Source organism: Drosophila rhopaloa, unplaced genomic scaffold (genome assembly GCF_018152115.1).
Source record: "Drosophila rhopaloa isolate 14029-0021.01 unplaced genomic scaffold, ASM1815211v1 contig_163, whole genome shotgun sequence".
In the NCBI taxonomy this organism is placed as follows: Eukaryota; Metazoa; Arthropoda; class Insecta; order Diptera; family Drosophilidae; genus Drosophila; species Drosophila rhopaloa.
This window is the reverse complement of record NW_025335043.1, coordinates 8,816,745-8,837,130: the sequence shown is the minus strand read 5'-3', so window position 1 is coordinate 8,837,130 and position 20,386 is coordinate 8,816,745. Positions and strand designations below refer to the sequence as shown.

Below are 20,386 nucleotides of genomic sequence, written 5' to 3'. Positions count from 1 at the left end.
GTCGCCCATCAATGATAGGGTTGGATTAGGGCAAAGGATGCTAAAGGAGCCTCCCAACAAAGGAACTTGGGACCTTGAGCTGTCGGTTGCCTGCTTGGGAAAATCTATAGATTATCACCAGCCATCTTGGCCTCGATTTTTCCACCCCACACCCGCACTTTCCATGACTTCAGCAATTTCATGCCATATATTTTGTTACTCACTTGAACCTTTCCCCATTGTTATAACTTTCTCTGACACGTACAAAATCCTATTTTATTTCGGGGCTTTTTTCCAATTTGTCAAGAAAAGAGAAAGTGAAAGAAAGAAAAAAAAGGACGCGCGAGAGGAGCTATTAACTTATTAGTACAACGTGGCGTATGAGCAACTTGTTGAGAGGAATAAAGTCATGAGAGAATCATGAAAGAAAGGATCAAAAAAGGAGGGAAGCCGCAGGAGTAGCAGTAGCAGAAGGAGGCACAAAACAAGGACGTGGCACAAAAAACAATGACAGCTTGTCATGCTTATGGCACACGCTCCACCTGAAACGCACACACTCGCTGGCGTACACACACAAACACACACGCACGCACCTGCACACCCACACAAGCTTATGCAACATGACGCGCAAAAGTCGGCTACTTTTTTCATATTTTTTATTAAAGAAAGAAAAAAATGGAAAAGGGAATATTGAATTTGTTCCGTGTTTGGATAGGGTATGAAATGTTGGTTTTAATAGGTATATGTGTTTTACAAATGGAAATTTATATGCCTTAAGTTGTGCACATAAATCCTTGTCACTTCCTTGGAAGTTTTTGGTGAGCAAACAAATTGTATATTCCAACTTGGAGTTGTGTATACTTTTAATAAGTTTAGTTCTCGAGAAAAAATTTAGAATTTTAGAAAAATACCCTTTAGAGTTTATAACTAATATATTGATATTTCAATTTATGATGTCCTATTGAAAAAATTAAAAATAAAATTTTTTTTTTAATGTCTTCTTAAATGACGCACATTGAAGTACATTTCTTGTTTAGACCCATTTTGCATAAGACAAGTGTTCCTTTACTTGTAATTTTTATGGCTCGCCGACGCTTTGTCTGCCAGCCTTGGAGTAACTACCCCATACACACATTTCCAACTCCCCCAACCCGGCCAAGAGTCCTTTGTTTTCCTTCGCTCACATGAGAAATGTGCTCGACAACAGAGACGACGACGTTCGCCATTTACATTTATAATATTTTTATGTCACCCACGGCAAGGCTCATTCACCACCCACGAAAACCACCCACTGTTGCAACGGTGTATATCATTAGAGAGTGTTGGCCACGCCCTTGGGCTGGGCTTAATTTTAACAAATTATTCACAGACGCCACAAGAATTTTTTACATATTTTTTTTTATTTTTTGTTCATCTTTTATTTTATTTTCCACCCTTTTTAATGAACGAGCGGTTGAGGAAAGGAAATTCATACATTTTCCTGCCAAGCATAAAAAGAATAAACGGCATTACCTTGAACTTTTGTAAGGAAAATCTTTTGCCCAACTTTCATGCGTATTTCTCAAAAGCAAAAAGAAAAAGAAATGAAGAATGGTCGCAGAGGTGGAAAACGTAAATGTATTGGCTTAAAAGCGCAGCCAGGTGTAAAATATAAATAGCATAAAATGATAACATAAACAAAGTCTCTTGGATTTCCAATACATTTTCTTTGATCGATGTTATAAGGATAAATTGTAAGGAGTATACAAAAAAAAGTCACAAAAGTTACTTTCATTAATCAGATATATTAGGTAGTGAGATGCTAGGAAGAAATTTGTTCCAGGATGTTAGTACGTTTGAATGAATTTATTAAAGAGATATAAAGGAAAAAAAATTATAAGCTTACCACTTAATGGTTACCACGAAAAAAAAATGATAAACCGTCGTTAATCTTTTTTAGCTTTCACTAAAATACCTTTTTTTCCTGGTATTCCCTCACTCTGACGGCCAGCAAAATGAACAATATGAATTCCCGAGGCAAACTATTTTTACTGTTTACTCCCCCTCCTCATTTGACCTTTTTTGTTTGTTGCTGTGCAATAATTAGACAATTAAGCGCATAATTAATTTAAAAGTAACCCGAGGACCCCCTCAGGCGGTCAGCCAGCAGTGGAGCAGAATCATGAGCCCAGTCGGGACATCCAAATGGTCGGAGGACGACTATCCTTTTTGGCCTTGGCCCCACGGGCAGGTCCTAACATGCAAGTGTTTGAAGAGCCGGGAAGCTGTGTGTTTTATGCTGAATGGAAGAAATGGCTTAGGAGAAAGAGGAGTCAGGCTAAATTAAACATGCGAAGCACAACAAGAAATCGCTCGAGCATGCAAAATGACTGGGTGGGCTGGATGGAAAATCCATGAGAAATGCTGATGACGGTCTTAAGTAGGAAGCGACAACAAAAGAAAAAAGGGAATACATCAAGTTTAAATGATTACTGGACATTGGGATTACCCTAGAAAAAATCTTGGTTATCTAAACACAAAGAAAATTAAATAAAAACAAAACATTTTGAAGCTAATTTACATAGTAAATAATTAAGTTGTATTAGCAGGGATGCAATTATAAATACAAATATGTATAAATGGGTTTAATTTATTTAGCTTAACTATTTTTTATAACATTATATTTTTAAAAAAATAATTTATAATACCATTGAAAAATCTTCAAATTGCGTGAAACCACTCCAAAAAATTACATAATTTCTGAAGTTCCATTCCCAAATGTATTGCCTTGTATTGTGATATTATAGCCACCCACTGTTACCCATTAGCAGCCTAATCAACCCAAATATAGAGGAGTTGTGGGCGTGGCAGCTGGTGCTGCGGTGACGGGCCGCTTCTTTTGCCTCAGTGCTTTGTCCTTTGGTTATTTTTGGGCATTTCAGGACCAGAGCCACATCGCTTCATTGTTTGCGGACAAATCCGCACAAAAACGTAACGTAACGAAATGAAATGAAACGATTTTGGTTGGGCGCCCACGCGCGCGTTCAACATTTCGGCTGCTGATTCAAGGGCACATCATCGTCATCATCATCATTATTTTTGTATCCACCCACCCGAGGGTGGGGGTGAAAGTTTTTCACCCCTCCCTTTGGCATGTGTCAAATGCATGAGCCACAAACTTGTTTCTTCTATCTGGCGCCGATTTGGTTCGCTTTTTGTTTGTCTCTGGCACTTTGGTAATTTTCCATTACATAAAACACTCGTTGCATATGTTGAGGCGCATTTGCGTCAGAAGCTGGAAAATATTGGGCGGAGGAGAGTGTCATAATCAATCTGGCTGAAAAAGGGCCTCCAGTCGATGCCCCCACGGAAAAGCCAACGTTAAATTTAAATTGGCAATAGATTTTTACATAATTGATAGCGACAAGTTCAGTTAACTTTTTAGCATTTTGAGACATTGCCATGACCTCTGAATAATTACTAGAAAACTCTTCCAGTCTTTACTAACAAATAATTTATTCAACACGGAATCAACATTAATATTATTATTATAATAATTATTACGACACTTGATGTGGGAAGGTGTTTTTATTTCTAGTACGATGAGAATTGTTTTTGCTCTTCATTCTTATATTTGATAAAGAATGAAAATCTGTAATGTAAAAAAATTTTTTGTTTTCATATTTTAAGAATTTAACAATTTAAAAACCCAAAACTAATTCTATACATTTTTCTTCTCTTTTTAGGTAAGCAATTTAAATTAACAATACGGAAGAAGAATTAATAAAGCCTTAATCAGGATAAGTAATAATTAAGTTAAAAGCGTTTTTATATGCCCCATCGATTAGGTCAAAATCTTTCACGTGGTCTCATTTCTCATGCTGCCAAAAATTGAGGCATAAATCCATGTCAAACATTTTCACTTTTCCCAAAACAATTACACAGAAAATTATAAAATTATGACAGCGCTGGGCCAAAGCCTCCGCCTAAATTTCCGTATATATACGTAAATATTTCATTTAATGTCTTTGGCAATTTGGCGCTCTGTTGTCGGGCTGTTGTCATTTTTCATTCCGCCCCAAAAGTCGGAGAAGCAGCAGCAGCAGCAGCAGCAGCAGTTTCTTTGGCATTAAAGTGAAATATGGCCAAGAACTCAAAGGCAACAAGGAAAGACGGCAGTCGAGCTAACGACATTGACAATGACTCTATTGTTTTGCTTTTGCCTTGAAAACATTTTTATTGTGTCCACATTTTTCATAGTATACTTAAGTGCGAAGCTTTTAGAGTTGGTAGAAAAATTATAGTGGGCAGAATTCGAGTGGAGTATGCAATCAAAATGGATTTTAATTGATTTTAGCTTCGTTCGGCTGTAAAAGTCATTGACTGCACATACTAGCAGACTTTCCCACCCTCGGAAAATTCTAAATTGCATAAATTTATTTCTCTCTTTCGCTCTCCGGTCGGAAAATGCCACGCCTACCACCTGCCTTTGCCTGCAGGCCATTTGTAAAATTGATTACGCGCATAAATTGAAGCAGACGACGACGAAATGGGTAGAGAAAGTCGGTGGGGGAGGGGGAAGGACGTAAGGGAGACAGGAAGTGGGCGGAGAAGGAGACAGGAGATGGGGCGGAAAAGCGGAGATTGGGTTTTCCCAGCTTTTCCATAGATATTTGCCAACAGCTAGTCTAGTTTCAAATTGAGTTTTTAAAGCCACTCTCTGTAGTAGGTGAATATACGTTATTTTATTTATATAATCAAATTCAATTAAGCCTAATTGTTTTAGTTTGAGTGTGTGTGTATTTTACCCAATACTCTTTCTAGTTTTTCCCCCCACTCCCCGGGGAATAAACCCGAAAGTTATTAGTCAATTAACAACAGCGAAAATGTTGCAATTAATGTTGCGTATTCACAGAGAGACGGAAATAGTGAAACAGGCGAGAGCGAAAGAGAGGGTTGCGGTGGAGCATTAGAATTCCCTGCTGGTATTGGCATACATTGCCATAATTATAACAGTGTGAAATGGTTGAAACATGCGAATTAGTTGCCGTCGGTGGCGTCAGGGGAAAACTTGGCCCAAACATGACGCATCTACGTGGTACAGGCGACCAATCGTTGAAAATGACCTATGGTATATTTATATACATTTATGCTTTCCCTAAACTTAAAGCTTAAACAATTCCAAGCAGTCTATTAAATGTATTTTAAAAATCAATTTAAAAAGTATTACTACTGAATTTTTTTTATTTTAGATCTCACTTTAAAATGGGTAGGTTTGTTGTAAACTTTTTCAATGAAATGTCAATACCTAATGTCAATGTTTGATGACCATTTTAGGAGTTAATGAAATGGACTTTAAAATGACGACAGAATAAAAATAAACATTTTATTTTAGCTCTTAGCTATCTCCTAAAAAAAACAAATGTGATGTACATTATTTGAAGAAGTTGTTTAACTTTTTCGTCACCTGTACAGTGTAAACCCGCATGAGTTTGCACTACTCTATTCTCTGCTGGTGGCTGACCAAAATAATGGACACTGCGAAATGCCAACATCAGCAGAAGCTCAACAATTGGATGGCTCAGCACATCACTGAGCAAACAAAGAGCAGGAAGACAGGGACAGACAGACGCGGAGGCAGCGGGAGTGACAGAGACAATCAAAGCGATGTCAGGACGACAACAGAAATTAGTAATTTACACGCAGGCCAAATTCGAAATGCGAAATGCCACCCCCATCAGCTGGCACATGTGGCATATATAATGGGTCTATAATTATAGCAAAACTGCAATTAGTAATTGATGACTTTAATAGCGTAATGAGAACAGCCAAATTGCATGTATTTCAAATCGCATTTGCAAGGTTATTTTAAAATCAAATTAAAAATAAAGAAAATTGGCAACCAAAAAAAAAAAATAATTGTCATGTATCAAAAATATTTTAAAAATTCTTAATTTTAAATGCGAATTGAAGAGTAAGAAATATAGAAACCACAGTATTCACCAATATGTGTAAGGAAAAAATGGTATGATTTTTAGATTTTTGTGAAATTACGGAATTTTTTACAACAAATTTTCAAATAAATGTATTGAAATAAATTATATAACACTTTTTTCGCATAGTCTTAGAAAACCCAAAAGAAATTGATAGAACAAAGCCACAATGCAGGACTAATTTATTCATAAATACTTTCACAAACTTAAATGACAATTTTTGCATTTCCGTTACCCTGTAAAAAAAGCGGTCTAAAAAATTTTAAAATCGAGTAAAAATAACCAAGAAGAGTGAGATCCGGAGTGCTGAGGGTTCAATGAACGGGTGGTTCTGGATTGGGATGAGAAAAAGGCAGTCAGACGACGACAACGACAGCGGCAGCAGGAAGTTAAAGGCCCAAAGGCAACAAATGCTCACTTGGATGGATCAGCTTTTAAGGAGGGGACCACTCGCAAGAGGAGTTCGAAGGGGGAGTGGCTGAACGAAGAATGTTTGATGATGAGTGCACAAGGTGATGAGTTATTCAAAAAGCATGTGCAAAGTGTCAGAAGAAATCAAAAATGAAATTATGCAAGAAGATGAGGGCGACGGGTGTTGAGATACTGCTGCTTTTTCTGCCCATGGCTCGCACAACGCCTCTAAAAAGGGTCCAAAACATCATTTTGTTTAATACAAAAAGTATATATAAGTATACAAGGAATGCAGAAAATGGAAAAGGAATGAAATAATAATGTAAAGTTAAGGCAGATGTGACCCGCAGGCGAGGTCCGAACCCGAAAAGTCATTGAAAAGTTATTTTTCGGCTTAAGCTGCTTAAAAGCATTCGAAAGGAATGTGCAACGGAGTTAGATATGGCCAGTAATCGAATGAGGAATACTCTAAAATTAATATTTTGTTTAGTAATATACATTGTTGTGCCATTTTAAACAAAATTTTAATGTTAAACAGATATTAGACAATAAAAACTTTCACAAGTCACAAAGCATGTTTTAAACGTATCCTAACGATGCAACTAAAATTCCCTACTAGATAATTTTTTACAGAATATTAGCAACTGGCCAAGAGTCAATCGAAACGATATTTGAATTTGTTTGCGGCATCCCGAAAAAACGGAACGGGATAGATAGGAAAAATAAAATAAGAAAACGACAAAAGTTTGCGAACATCGAAATGGCAATTTTGAAGTTTTCCACCCTTTGGCGCTTCCGACTCCTCCGCTTTTCCTACCAAAGCTTAACCCCCCCTTTTCCCCATCCATTACCCTTTTTTGATTCGATTCCGAGCACTTGAACACGAAATGCACACACACCTGGAGTGAAGCAAGACAATTGAAGATGGGTTTTATTCTTTATTTCGTTGGTTCCGATCAATCAGATTGGGGGAAACTATAACAAATTTTCAAGTTGAGTGGAGACGGAAGACCGACCAACGCAAATTGAAGGACAGACCTCGGGTCAGAGATGATAAATTATTGAACTCTGTGCGTATTGTTGTCTGTCTTGGGTAATTATCATTTAGTTCTGGCACTTTTTGTTTCGCTTCGAATATATATTGCCATTGCCCTGCTTTAAGACTCATTTCCCAACTGGCTCGTCGTTTTTCGTTTTCTTTATTCTCTTAGAAGGAGAGACACGCACATGATAAATGATTTCCCATTAACTGACATTGAAAGAAGAGTAAAAGAAGTGAAACAACATCAGAAATTGCAGCAATGATGTAAAGGAAAAATGAGGGGGTACATTTGGTCGGGGGAGGGAAGGGGCCAATCAAATGCGAAGGTCAGAGGGGGATGGACAAACCCACTCGTCTCCCTCCCACAACAGACATGCATTTTGTCATCCATCATCATCATGCCCTCTCTTTCTCCTCGGCTCTAGCCATCTCTGTCTGCCCCCTTTTATCATTCCGAATTAGTCGTTTTATTTGTCCATGTATGTGGTCTTATCGGTTCGCTTTCTGTGGTCCCACTGTGCTGGCTGTAAACAATTTTTGATTTTAACCCAATTCATCGCAAACAAAGTGAATTCTTGATTTTGAGATTTCTTTACGCCGGCGACTTTGATAGATGACCAGAAAATATTAATGGGTGTGTCTTCTTCTCTCTACGATGCGCTCTTTTGAAACTTTACGACGTAGAAAATTGTTTTCGGATGAGAAAACTAGATTGTAATAATTCAGAATAAAAATACATTTTAAGAAACTTTTTAACGGGCTAACTCAAAAAATAATTAATAAAGGAATATCTGAAAGTATTAATATAAAATATTATAACATACTTTCTGTGCAAGAATATCCTTCCTTACTTATTTATAAAAAATAAGCCACAAATTCATTTCCAAGTCGTTTGCCTGTTGTTATTGATATCATTGTAAACGTAATTTTATTCTTGCGGAAACACTTTATAATGATTTGTTATGTACTTGAACTTAACTTTCTTTGTATATATGTAAGTAATGTCATTACCCTCTTTATTCCTTTATTCAGTTAAAGCTATTTGTCTGCCTTTTTTCCTATTGTTGTTTTGCATTTTAGCATAATCGTTTCGTTCCTCATTATCATTAACACATCTGACATTGTGCCTAGACGATTTCATTCATTTTCACAACTCAGACATGCAAATCGCTTTCTGCCTGCAAGAAAAGCGCCCTAATGTATGCTACACTCAAATTGGATGCTGACTCATCCAATGAGAAACAAAAACACACACAGGCACAAAAAGAAAGGCAGAACGAAAGCATCGGAGCCATGCTCACACAAACCAATTCAATCTGCAGCAATTTGCTATAATTTCGAACGCTTAAATGTCGTCGGCCGAACTAACAGGGCTAAAAGATTTACGGCCCTCAACTTTTCACACAGCAAAACCAGATTCCCAAGGAGTCAAAGAAAGATAGAGAGAAAAAAAATACATTTTGGTAACCGGAGAGGCAAAAGATGCTGCGCAGTTTTTGGCTATTGAAAGCAAAGACCATAACAAAAATATTTTTCACCACAGACAAGGCAGTGCTGACAGATTGGGGAAAAAATTGGCGAAAATTGAGCACATAGAGAAAACATTATATTGTAAAAAGTATTATAAAAGTGATTATTACATTTTTCAATATTTGCTTTTAAACCGTTCGATTAGGCATGCTAATTAGGAATCAATTTAATTTTTTTTTGATCCAAATTTAATTGTTTTAATAGAGTAATTGAATTAAAGAACATATATAACTTTGTTACTTTGAAGTTTATATTTTTGTAAGGCATAAATAATGTTTGTTTGGATGAAATATATTCATTAAATATTAATATTAAGTAGTTATCTACTTTTGATAATATTTTCTAACTGTGTAGAAGAGTTTATTGGAGAGAGTCGGGCAGACAGACGACAAGGACTTGGCCCCAGACAGGACAGGACGCTGACTAACACCGAGTCTCGGCCAAAGGCATCATAAAAGTTCTCCATAAGTCGGGCCGACGCCTCGGTGTCGTCGGTGTTCGAATCCCCATACCATCCCCCAAAACCTCATTCATTCGCCTTAATTTTTCGCCCCAAAACTTAAACCCCACATGTCTGTTGTTTGACCTTTTTTTGCGCACCATTTCGTATTGCTAATTTTGTGTCTATTTCTCATGGCTGTGGTTGTTTATCAATTGCTAGACAATACACATTTGCCTACTTGTAGGCGCCATTTCGTAGGCTCGAATAGAAAAGCGATTTTTCCTGATGACGGCAGAGGGGTTGGAAAACAAAAGAAAAAATATCTCTGACATTGTCAAGGCAAAAAGTTGAACGAACTTTTAAACTCCATCGAATGTTTGTTTGTTTCCCAGTCTGACTGATTTTGACTGTGCTTTGTCTGCCCGGGAGTATAAAATGACATTCATGCCAGGGGGAAGAATGTGCCATTGAGGTCTGTTTATAATGCGACACTTGAGCGGTGAACAAGAACTTGAAGATTAACTTTGACTGGGTTGAAAAACACAGGAATTTTCTCAACAGCATGTTGAAATTATACCAGGAAAGTATGGCAAAGGAGTGGCCAACGAAGATTAATTCCATTAAATTCAGACACTAGTAAGGGGGATTTTGAAATGGGTTGTTTGTAGATTTAAGAAATCATTTAAAATACAATATTAAATCTTACCATATAGATTTATTACTAATATTTATTTTTATTTCCAGGGCTGTCACAGATCCTCGTGATGGGCGACGCGTGGCCTTGAAGAAGCTGCCAAATGTATTCCAATCGTTGGTCTCATCGAAACGCGTTTTTCGCGAGCTGAAAATGCTCTGCTTCTTCAAGCATGAGAATGTAAGTGGAAATTCCCCAACCCTTTTTTTTTTTTTTTCGTTCTGAAGTGAACTATCTTTATCGGAAATTTTTCGTTTCACTATGTCATCAGTGAAAAAATTAATTAAAATATTTACATATACACCACTTTGATTATTGTCACTGCTGTGGGCCTGTATATATACGCTTGGTATATATCCTTTAACTCTTTTGTACGTAAAATATCACGTATACGCCGTGACTGTCCGACTGCCTTTGGCTTATTCCCTCTTTTTTGTTGCACTGAATTTATTAACAATTATATTTTCCACTTTAGTCCCGGGCTCTTTTTCATAATATTTACAACTCAAACAGGACAGAGATTGCCAAAGGGGGGTTTGTTGCGGTGAAGAGCGCTCTGAAGCCTCTGAAAAATATAGCCCTATTATGAAATATTTTTCGTTTTCCTCTTTTTTACGTCCCCCCATTTAATGTCCGTTGTTCTCTGCTCAACTGGAATTATTGTTCGCTGGAATTATTGTCATTAATTAAATGTTTGATGCGGCATGTTAATTTATTGAATTTAAACAGTTGTTCTTAAAGGGTTAAGCTCTGTTTCACTTAGCTTTGATGGTGAATCTGTGACTACAATAAATCACAAGGCTGGCAAAAAGTAATTATAACGTAAAATATTGCATAAAAGAGATACGAGCTCATTAAAGGATAAATAAAGTAGTTTTACTTATGAAAAATCTTTATGCTGACTTTATTTGATAATCCTTAACATATTTATATTTGCATTTTGGTTTTACTTGTTTTAAATTTATTCAATTAATAAATAAATTATTGTTCTTTTATGAACGATGTTGCCCACGCTGACGCATTGAATAAATGCAGCAAATTTATTGCAAACAAATTTGTGCCCGAACCGAAAAAAATATGTGAATTGTCCAACATTTTGTGGCAGTTAAAACATAGCCAAAGGCGATGGTAACAAATGCATAAAAAGCATGTTGTAATTTTTGGCTGAAATATATTAGCATGCATGCAAAGAGAGAAACAAATAATATATATGGACAACTGTTGAGGGTCAAATGTTTTATGGGATTTTATGGGACATTTTATATAAATATATTCTCTATGAATTGTCAGCGTTTATAATTTATTTACATATTCATTGCGATTGCGCTGCACGTGCTCATAGCTTTTGTAAGATTCGAGTGGCTTTTTTTGTTAGAACCTTTTGTCATGGTCCATATTTGGTATATTTGACATTTGCATTCAAAGTTAAAAGTCAAAGAAGAGGTTATTGTGAAGCTTTTATGGTGTTATTATACATCGGAAAACTGTCGCACACAATTCGCTGCACTCTTAAATGTCATGGTCTCTCCCCTCTAATATTTTCTATTTGCTAAATCATTTTCAGATTGGTTCAACTTCATTAGACAACAAATAAGCCGTGGGCTGTCTGGGAATCTAATGCCAATATTTATATATATATCTATCTACCATCTCTGTTTATCCATCAACATCATTTCCATCAGCCTACATGATTTCCTTTTGTATTTTCTGTTTTTTACTCGCGCTTGGCTGCGTGTGAATTTCGTAATGCAATAATGAAGAGGTATAAGAGAAGTGGGCGTTATGGAGCAGACAGCTAAATCCCCCTTCTCTGTTCTCCAATCTCATATCCATATGTCGGCAACAACAACAGCAATTGCTGTAACACCTTGCCCAATATGCAAATTTTCTATTAATATGCATAAATTGCTATAGGTGGGTGGATGAATCGCAGAAGGGGGGAATAAAGGAAGCACAACGAAGACGCGACTTTGTCAACGCTAGATGGTTGTACAGAGAAACAAAAAACAAATGTTGGATTTCTGAGTTTGTTTTTTAATTATATCATAATATTATTTGTTTAATATTTATCTGAAATCATGTTACAGAAGTAAGAAATACTTTTACTCACTAATTACGCTTGCTTAAATAGAACATATCCAGGATATAGTCGTATATAATCGTAGGTAATCAATATGTAAATACAATTGAGTTTAATGGCATGGTTTTTATTGCAAACATATTTTCGGTGTTTAGAAAAGCAAGCTGGCATTTCACGAATAAACATTTTTCCTTAAAATAAATCAATTTTGTATATTTTTTCTCCTCATGTTTTTGCATCTGCCTGTATTTCCTGTTTCATTTCCTACATGACAGACATCATTCAGAGAATGGCAAACAAGTGCAATCAACTCCAAACGGTTAGCTAGAAAGAGAGGGATCGATACACTAGAAAGAGTCAGGGGTATAGGAACCCCAGACAAGTTGTTGACAAGGCTGAGGGGTGAGGGGATAGGGGATCGGAAAAACACTGGGCTTGGCACGTGGCTGCCTTGTATTTTATTGCAAATTGGGTTCTCCACATAGTTTTCATATGGTCTGAACGGCTCAACTATTTATAACTCAATCAATGAAAGACCTCTATTCGAAAGTTGTAAGTTCAATGAGGGGGGAAATGTGAGGCATTCATTTTCAAATTGATTTTTCGGAACTTTATTTGAGGTCAACATTGATTGAATGATTGAGAAAGCGATGGAAATATACTGACAAAATACCTTGTCATATTTGAATTATTATAGCGTTCGTTTATATCTTACAATTCCTAAAAACTGTTTCTTTAAAATTAGTAAAAGAGCTGACCAGAGAAGACGTCAATCAATTTACTTTCTTTGGGTTAAATGATTGGGAACCCAAATGTATCGAATGATTAATATCACAATACCTATTACGAATTCTTACCTTTAACATCTTAATAAAATATTTCCCTTAGTTTAGCCAACTCCTTGACCCCATCAATCAATCAAAATCTTGAATGCTTTCCCGTTTCTCAATTGCTTTTTATTTATACATTGCAGTTTAGCTAGCAAATCGCTGCAAAATGCTTGCGCCCATTTTCCGTTGCCCATTTCAATTGCAAACCCAAAAAAAAATCAAATAAAATGATTTACGCTTGGATTTTTTTGTTGTATTTTATTTCGTATGGCAATGTACGTGGCGCACATTTCAAAAGCATTTCTCACATGCAACTCGGGCGAGGCAAGAGTTTCCTCTTATATCTCCCCCCATTTCTACGCAACCTCGAAGCTGGCTTTTCGCTCCCTTTTCCGCCCAAAATGATTGAGTTTGACGCGCTGGCAGCATCAATTGCATGCAAATTTTGTTATTATTCGCATTGCTTTTTCACTCATTGCTTTTTGCAATTGAAATGTCAATTTCGCTTCGTCCTCTTTGACGGATGTGTGTGTTTAGTGGAGAAGGAATGCGATGATTTTTAAAGAACAGGCTTATCTCTTTACAGCAGAGCAATACAGAATAAAATTTGTGGAATTTGCAGAGATAAATATGCATAAATAAAATCTTATCAAATATTTGTTAAATTAGTCTTTATTTGTTTAACGAAATTGGATTTTTTTCAAGCTATTGTGGCCATCTTCATTACATTTTATTAGATTTCAAGAAACATATCTAGCAGGAAGTGAGCCAACTAAAAACCAAGTTGCCTTAAAAGTTTCTTGTAAACTTTAACTAGCAAAGAGTAATCAAAGGGAATTTATGTTGTTGCTTCTCAAGGTTTTTTTTCTACGAGTTGTAATAGTCAATTTCGGTGGAGTTTGTCCCCTCGAAAGCCCCCACTCATTTAATTAGCCAACAAATATGTGTTGACAGCTGCTGCTTGACAATCTTTTAGCTAGAAATTTGTCCCTCAGCTTGGACTGAAAATACTTGTGAAGTCGAAGCGGCGGTGACACTTTTGCTTTTGTTTTCACAGCAGCCTGAGGATGGGGGAAATTCGCTGGAAGCTTGGAGCTGGGGAGCCTAGGAGGAAGTTGTAGACAAGAGCTGGCGCTCAGTGGGTTAAAGGAATGGGGCGGAGGTGATGTGGTGTGGGCTTTGAGGTGGGTTAAACAACAACTTGCCACAGCTGCTGGTTGCAAGTTGAACACAAGTTTCACTTGTTTCTCGGTCTCTTTATTTAACTAGAATTTTTTAGATATACTCAGAAATATATTTGAAGATTTTTAAACTCCTTGTTATTTTAACATTAATTTCTTAATAAAAGTTATATTAAACCAAAGGTAAAAGATTGTTTTATGAGGATTCATTCATAATTTATAACATTTTAAAAAGATTTTAAACAATTTGAATAAAACGTACGATAAGTACATAAAATTGTTAGGTTTAATAATTATAAAAAAATAATTTAAAATATTTCAGCTTTTATATCATTGATAAATTTAAATTATTATTTTATAATTGATATTTCTTTCTGTGCAGCCAAGTTCGAGAACTCAACCTAGTTAGCTTTTTTTTTTATTTTTATTTTTATTACTATGTTGGTTAGCTAGCTAATACCGCTTGGTTTTCCACCAGCCCCCTGCAAATTCATACACCACTTCAAGGACACTTGAAGCTGCCTTCGGCGGTGTACAATGCATAAATTTGGTTTCTGATTGCAAGCCCAAGCCAAAATGTTAATTAGCTGCAAGCCGCGCTGCACGTGAGACCCCAAAAAATAATGCAGCCCGAGTAGCAGCAGTAATAACAATAACAACCCAGCCGCGGCAGCAAATTACGCGCCTGCGCTGTGAAGTTAAGTGAAGTGCAGTGCAGCGAGGTGAAGTGCAGTAAATGAAGTTGACCGAAAAAGAAACTACAAAAACCATTTAGAAACACTTGAAATTCGGCTTTTTTCATTTTCGTTGTTGCTTATTTTATGCCCTAACCAGAAAAGTAATTGGATGAGGAAGGGATTTGGTCGGGATGAGTTTGAAGTTTTTTAAACCCACATGTAGATGTTTGAATCAGTAGCACAGCTTATTATTTTTTAGGAGGCAAACAAGTATGTGCATTGGTAGAATTTCATAACTAAGAAATTAACATTGAACCATATGATTTAAGAAAAGAATTATTGAATTATAATTAAATAGGTCATTGATAAGTTATTCTTGTTGCTTACAGCTTAAAAATCTTCTTTTAAATTAAATTCTATCCCGATTCTACTAAAACTTAACATTTATTCAAATAAAATTTTTGGAAATTTATGTGGACCACATAGTGTATCCCACAATTCGCCTCCTTCAACATCCTCCCATTTAATGTCTCAAACCGCAAACGCAACAAATGGAGTCGCTAAATTACAGCACCGGCGCAGTCGCGAAATATTACAGAATTTACAGGCTGCCGAAGCGGACAAAGAAATAAATATAAAACAAAGGCTGCCAAAGGAGCAGAACTGAAACGAGGGGGAATATCACGTCGCTCCTGTAGAGCGCAAAAAAACTTTGCCACTTAAGACGGCAACGGAGATTCAGACTTGAAGACGGCGACGGCTTAGCAGGGCAACAAAATGAAAAAAAAAACGTAAAAAAAAAAAAAAAAGAAAACCAGTAACCAAAGTTGTCGGCACTTTTTGTTGTTGCGTTCGCAATGCCCCGCGAAAAGTGCTCAAAATTGTTGAACTGCTTTTGGCTTTGGCAACTGCCGACATCAGGCAAGAGGGGGTTAAATGTGCAACATTGTGGCTGGCAACATTTTTTGCTGCCACTGCGGATTTAGGTTTTTTTCCTTCATCCTCCTTTTTTTTTTTTTTTGGTCACTTTACGCATTTTGCAGCCCAACTGAAGTTGTATAAATATTGTAAATTGATTTTAAATGGGCAAGGGGTGAAGAGTTACTCCCCCTGTTAGATTTTTTGATGTGATTGCCTGCAAGTTCCTTCATCATCTCTTCACCGCAAGCGAAAATAAATCAGCGCTTGTCTGTCTGGTTCTGTGGTTCTTTTTACCCCCAAGTTTTTGTATATTTATTTTTTGTATTCCACTGTCCGTCAGACTGTCCGGTCTTGGCCTCCGCCCCCCATATGGATGAGCCCCAGACTTTGGCGTGTTTTGTATCTCCTCCGTCAGCGGTAGCACAACCTCATCAAGGGGTCAACAAATTCCTTGCTGATTTTTTGCTTTGTGCCTTTTTACTTGCGGCATTTAATGTCTCGGCAGCGACACTTAACATGCAACTTGATTTTTATTGCAACTCCATAATTTATGACCAACCCCACGTAATCCCCTTCAAATGAGGTGGTTATTGCTGACTATATTGTCTAGGGACTTGAATTTTAACTGCCAGTTCAATGACACTGCAGTATGCAGATTTTGATGATTAATTAATGATTATGTGTTCCTTTTTTCGATTACAGGTTCTCTCGGCTCTGGACATTCTACAGCCACCGCATTTGGATTTCTTTCAAGAAATGTATCCTTTTTAAAAAATGAAAACTCAAAGAATAGTTTCACTCACAAGTGTGAAATTGTAAGACAACGTGAAATTTTGTGGCTTCTAAGAAGTCATTTAAATGTTATAATTAAATAATTGGGGTTTTACAGCTTCAAAAAGGGGTATAATAGGTGTTTTATGAATACCTTTGTTAGCACTTTTTATAAACTAAAACACCTACTTGAAATGTTCATCATATGCTTAATTCTCCAGTGAATTTGATACTTAATCAGTCTTAATTTTATGAAATTCATTAATTCATTGGCAATCCTTATAACTAACTGAGATTTTAATCTGGTCCAATTATTTTTATGATTATTTTAACAATCTTTTTTCCCAACAGAACTCTATAAACCAAACAAATTCGATTTTGCAAAGTGTGTTGCCTGCTTTTTGAGCGGCGCATCCAAAACTTTTGAGCTAAAAGCAAATGTAACTAATTGAAAAAGTTTAAGGCAAAAACAAACAAGCCAAAAAAAATGGTGAAGGGAAACTTCCCCAAACTTTTGTTTGTTCTTTTCGCATGTCGCTATCAAATTGGTTTCCACCTTAACTCCTCTTTCGAATCGATCAATAGCTATGTGATAACGGAGCTGCTGCAATCGGATCTGCACAAGATAATCGTATCGCCGCAGCACCTGTCCGCCGACCACATCAAGGTGTTCCTGTACCAGATCCTGCGTGGCCTCAAGTATCTGCACTCGGCCCGCATCCTGCATCGCGACATCAAGCCGGGCAATCTGCTGGTCAACTCGAATTGCGTGCTCAAGATCTGTGATTTTGGTTTGGCCCGCGTGGAGGAGCCGGATCAGGCCAAGCACATGACCCAGGAAGTGGTCACCCAGTACTACAGGGCACCGGAGATTCTGATGGGCGCTCGTCACTACTCGTCGGCGGTGGATGTGTGGTCGGTGGGCTGCATTTTCGGCGAGCTCTTGGGCCGTCGTATCCTGTTCCAGGCGCAGAACCCTGTGCAGCAGTTGGAGCTGATCACCGAGCTGCTGGGCACGCCCACCATGGAGGACATGCGGCACGCCTGTGAAGGTGCCCGCACCCACATGCTGCGCCGGGCGCCCAAGCCGCCCTCCTTCTCGGTGCTCTACACACTCAGCTCCCACGCCACGCACGAGGCTGTGCACCTGCTCTGCCAAATGCTGGTTTTCGATCCGGTAAGATATACCCAGGTGTACTACATTTTAGAACTTTCCCAAAACCAATGATGAAAAACGGCAAAAAATAAAAAAAAACGTTTTAAACTAACAATTAAGGACCGTTTTCTCATTGTCATGTTAAGTTTTGACATTGACTTAAATTGCTGTTTCGGAAATATACTTTCTAATTAAAAACCCTCAATGTTCTCCGACAGATTACAAACTAGAACTTAAACATGGCATTAAGAAATCGATCCTTAACCAAAAATGAATATATCCAAACAAATATATCCAAAAGAGATATTTAAGAAAGGTGTTTTTTTAGAGGAAAGGAGTGCTGGTTAAAGCCATTTATAACTCTTTTCAATCCATGGATCTATAACTAACCGTAACTATTTATAAATTCACCAGGACAAGCGCATTTCTGTGACAGATGCCCTGGCGCATCCTTACCTGGATGAGGGACGTCTGCGCTACCACTCGTGCATGTGCAAATGCTGCTTCACTACCTCGGCCGGAATGCGCCAGTATACGGCTGATTTTGAGCCCTCCGCGGGCCAGCCCTTCGATGATCTGTGGGAGCGCAAGCTCACCTCCGTGCAGCAGGTCAAGGGTAAGTGGGAATTATTAATATAGAAACCAGAAATTAAACAATCTGAAAATTTGCAGAGGAGATGCACAAGTTCATTGCCGAGCAACTGCAAACGGGTCGTGTGCCGCTTTGCATTAATCCACAGAGTGCGGCCTTCAAGAGTTTCGCCAGGTGAGTGAGGAGTTCCTTGCCAATACCTCTTAAAACTTTTCCCACCTAAAACCCTTACAAGTTTTCCCACCTCTGCACGCAGTCCTGTCCTCTTTTACCAAAAAAAGTTTTTTAAAATTTACCACCTTTAGTCAAAATTGTAAATCTTATTTTCAATCTATATTTTCTTTTGTTACAATTGATTTTATATTTTTCGTTTAAATGACCATGGCTTCCGTGTAATGCTCTTTCTTCCTATCCCACTATTAATTGTCGTACCTGTCCCCAAACTCAAACTATCTCTAAATAACTCTCTACCTACCGAACTACGATTATAATTTGTAACCTTATTTTTAAATGATCTTTTTCGTTTGTTCTTTTATTTTTGTTGTTCAACATGGATATTAATCTTGAAATTTCTATTAAATCGAATCGTTATATTTGCGTTGTTAAGCCAATGAGAATGAGAAAATCTACTACTACTACCACTACCACTACTACCACTACAACTTGCACTGCTGCTCCTGCCGCTGCTCCACTCCGCCGCCGCCTACTGTTGCGCTGCCCTCAAGAACCGATCCAGATCCAGATCGAGATCGTTATCCAGATCAAGAAACTAGGCGCGCGATCTCCTCTCACTAGAACGAATCGATATAGAAACGCAGAAGTCACAAGATACTAATCTGCCGAATGATTGAAGAATGAAAATGAATGAAAATGCGAGCAATGCCAAGATAAAGAAACAATAATACAGATACAGAAAATGAGGCCTCGGGGCGGCAACTGTCTCTCAACTCCTTCTTAGGTCTGTTGATAAAGCGAAAACCTTACTAAATATTTGTTTATTTAGTTTTATCACCTTTTTGTTCATATCTTTTTATCTATTTTTCTTCCTTATGCAAATGTGTATAAAACAAAAAGCCAAACAAAAAAACAAAAAAATCTCTTAGTTTTAACTTTATCCTATGATTAACTTTTCATTTTGATTTATAATTTTAATTTCATCTTTTTTAAATGGGTATTTTTGCCTAACTATTGTGTACATAAATGTTTTCTTAAACCAACAAAAATAAGACAGTATAATCCGAAATATTATAAAATTGTTTACAAATGTCGCAAAGAAAATTTAGAACATAATTGGCAAGGCAAATATATGGTAAAAAAAAGGAAAAATAAAAACAACGAGAGACATTTTCAACTATTTTATAAAGCCAATAATTCGAACCAAGTCGAACATAATGCATATAACCAGTTCCATAATCAGTTTTGTGTTTATATTTTATGTTCGCATTCTACTCCTATATATATACTACTATATATTCGTAATCGTGTACAGCATACAGATTCATCAATAAATTAAGCCCATACACGCACCCACAGACCATATCCATACCATGTTCCAAAACTGCAATCATTCCTATAAAATATGTAATGCACACTTATCATAAAAAAGGATTAAAAAATGCTTTAAAGATGCACAAAAGAGACTCTTAAAAAATTTAAAGCGTACCAAAAATATACAACTCGAATATTCATTAGTTCAATAAAAAGACTTTGAAATATGTATTATATTAATACCATAAATGTTGCGAAAGAATTGTCACCTAATACTAAATGAAAATATGAAACTCAAGTGTTCAAAAACTTAAAATAAAATAGATTTCAATTTGAAAATAGCTCTTGCACCAATCAGTCAATCATTTAGCTCAGTCATTGTCCTGCATAACCCTACAAAAACTGTTAATCTATGCAGATTTAAAACACAAGACTCGAACATTAACATCCATATGCTTGGATTAATTTAAATAAATTTAAAAACTGCACAGAAAATCATGCAAAATAATATTTGTACAGTTTGCAGTGCAGCTGAGCAGCAGTGACAAAGAAAGAACTGAAGTAGATTTAAATGCTTGAACAACTACCACTCAATGACTTTTGATTATTATGATTAACAA

The 20,386-nt window shown here is 36.8% G+C and overlaps 1 protein-coding gene across 2 annotated transcripts in view; it reads left to right on the top strand.

Annotated features, from left to right (window-relative positions):
• The window catches only part of LOC108048242 (serine/threonine-protein kinase NLK), a 71,215-nt gene that overhangs the window by 47,773 nt on the left and 3,056 nt on the right, over positions 1–20,386 (top strand). Inside the window, exons 2-7 of one of the 2 annotated variants that reach the window (XR_006417484.1) lie at positions 10,121–10,250; positions 16,462–16,517; positions 17,116–17,707; positions 18,101–18,302; positions 18,359–18,452; positions 18,886–19,236. Coding sequence is in view for 1 of the 2 variants with exons in the window: in XM_044457895.1 (XP_044313830.1) it covers positions 10,121–10,250; positions 16,462–16,517; positions 17,116–17,707; positions 18,101–18,302; positions 18,359–18,452 (1,074 nt within the window). In the remaining variant the exon portion in view is untranslated. The remainder of the gene's footprint in view (positions 1–10,120; positions 10,251–16,461; positions 16,518–17,115; positions 17,708–18,100; positions 18,303–18,358; positions 18,453–18,885; positions 19,237–20,386) is intronic. The other variant, XM_044457895.1, reaches the window with a different exon arrangement.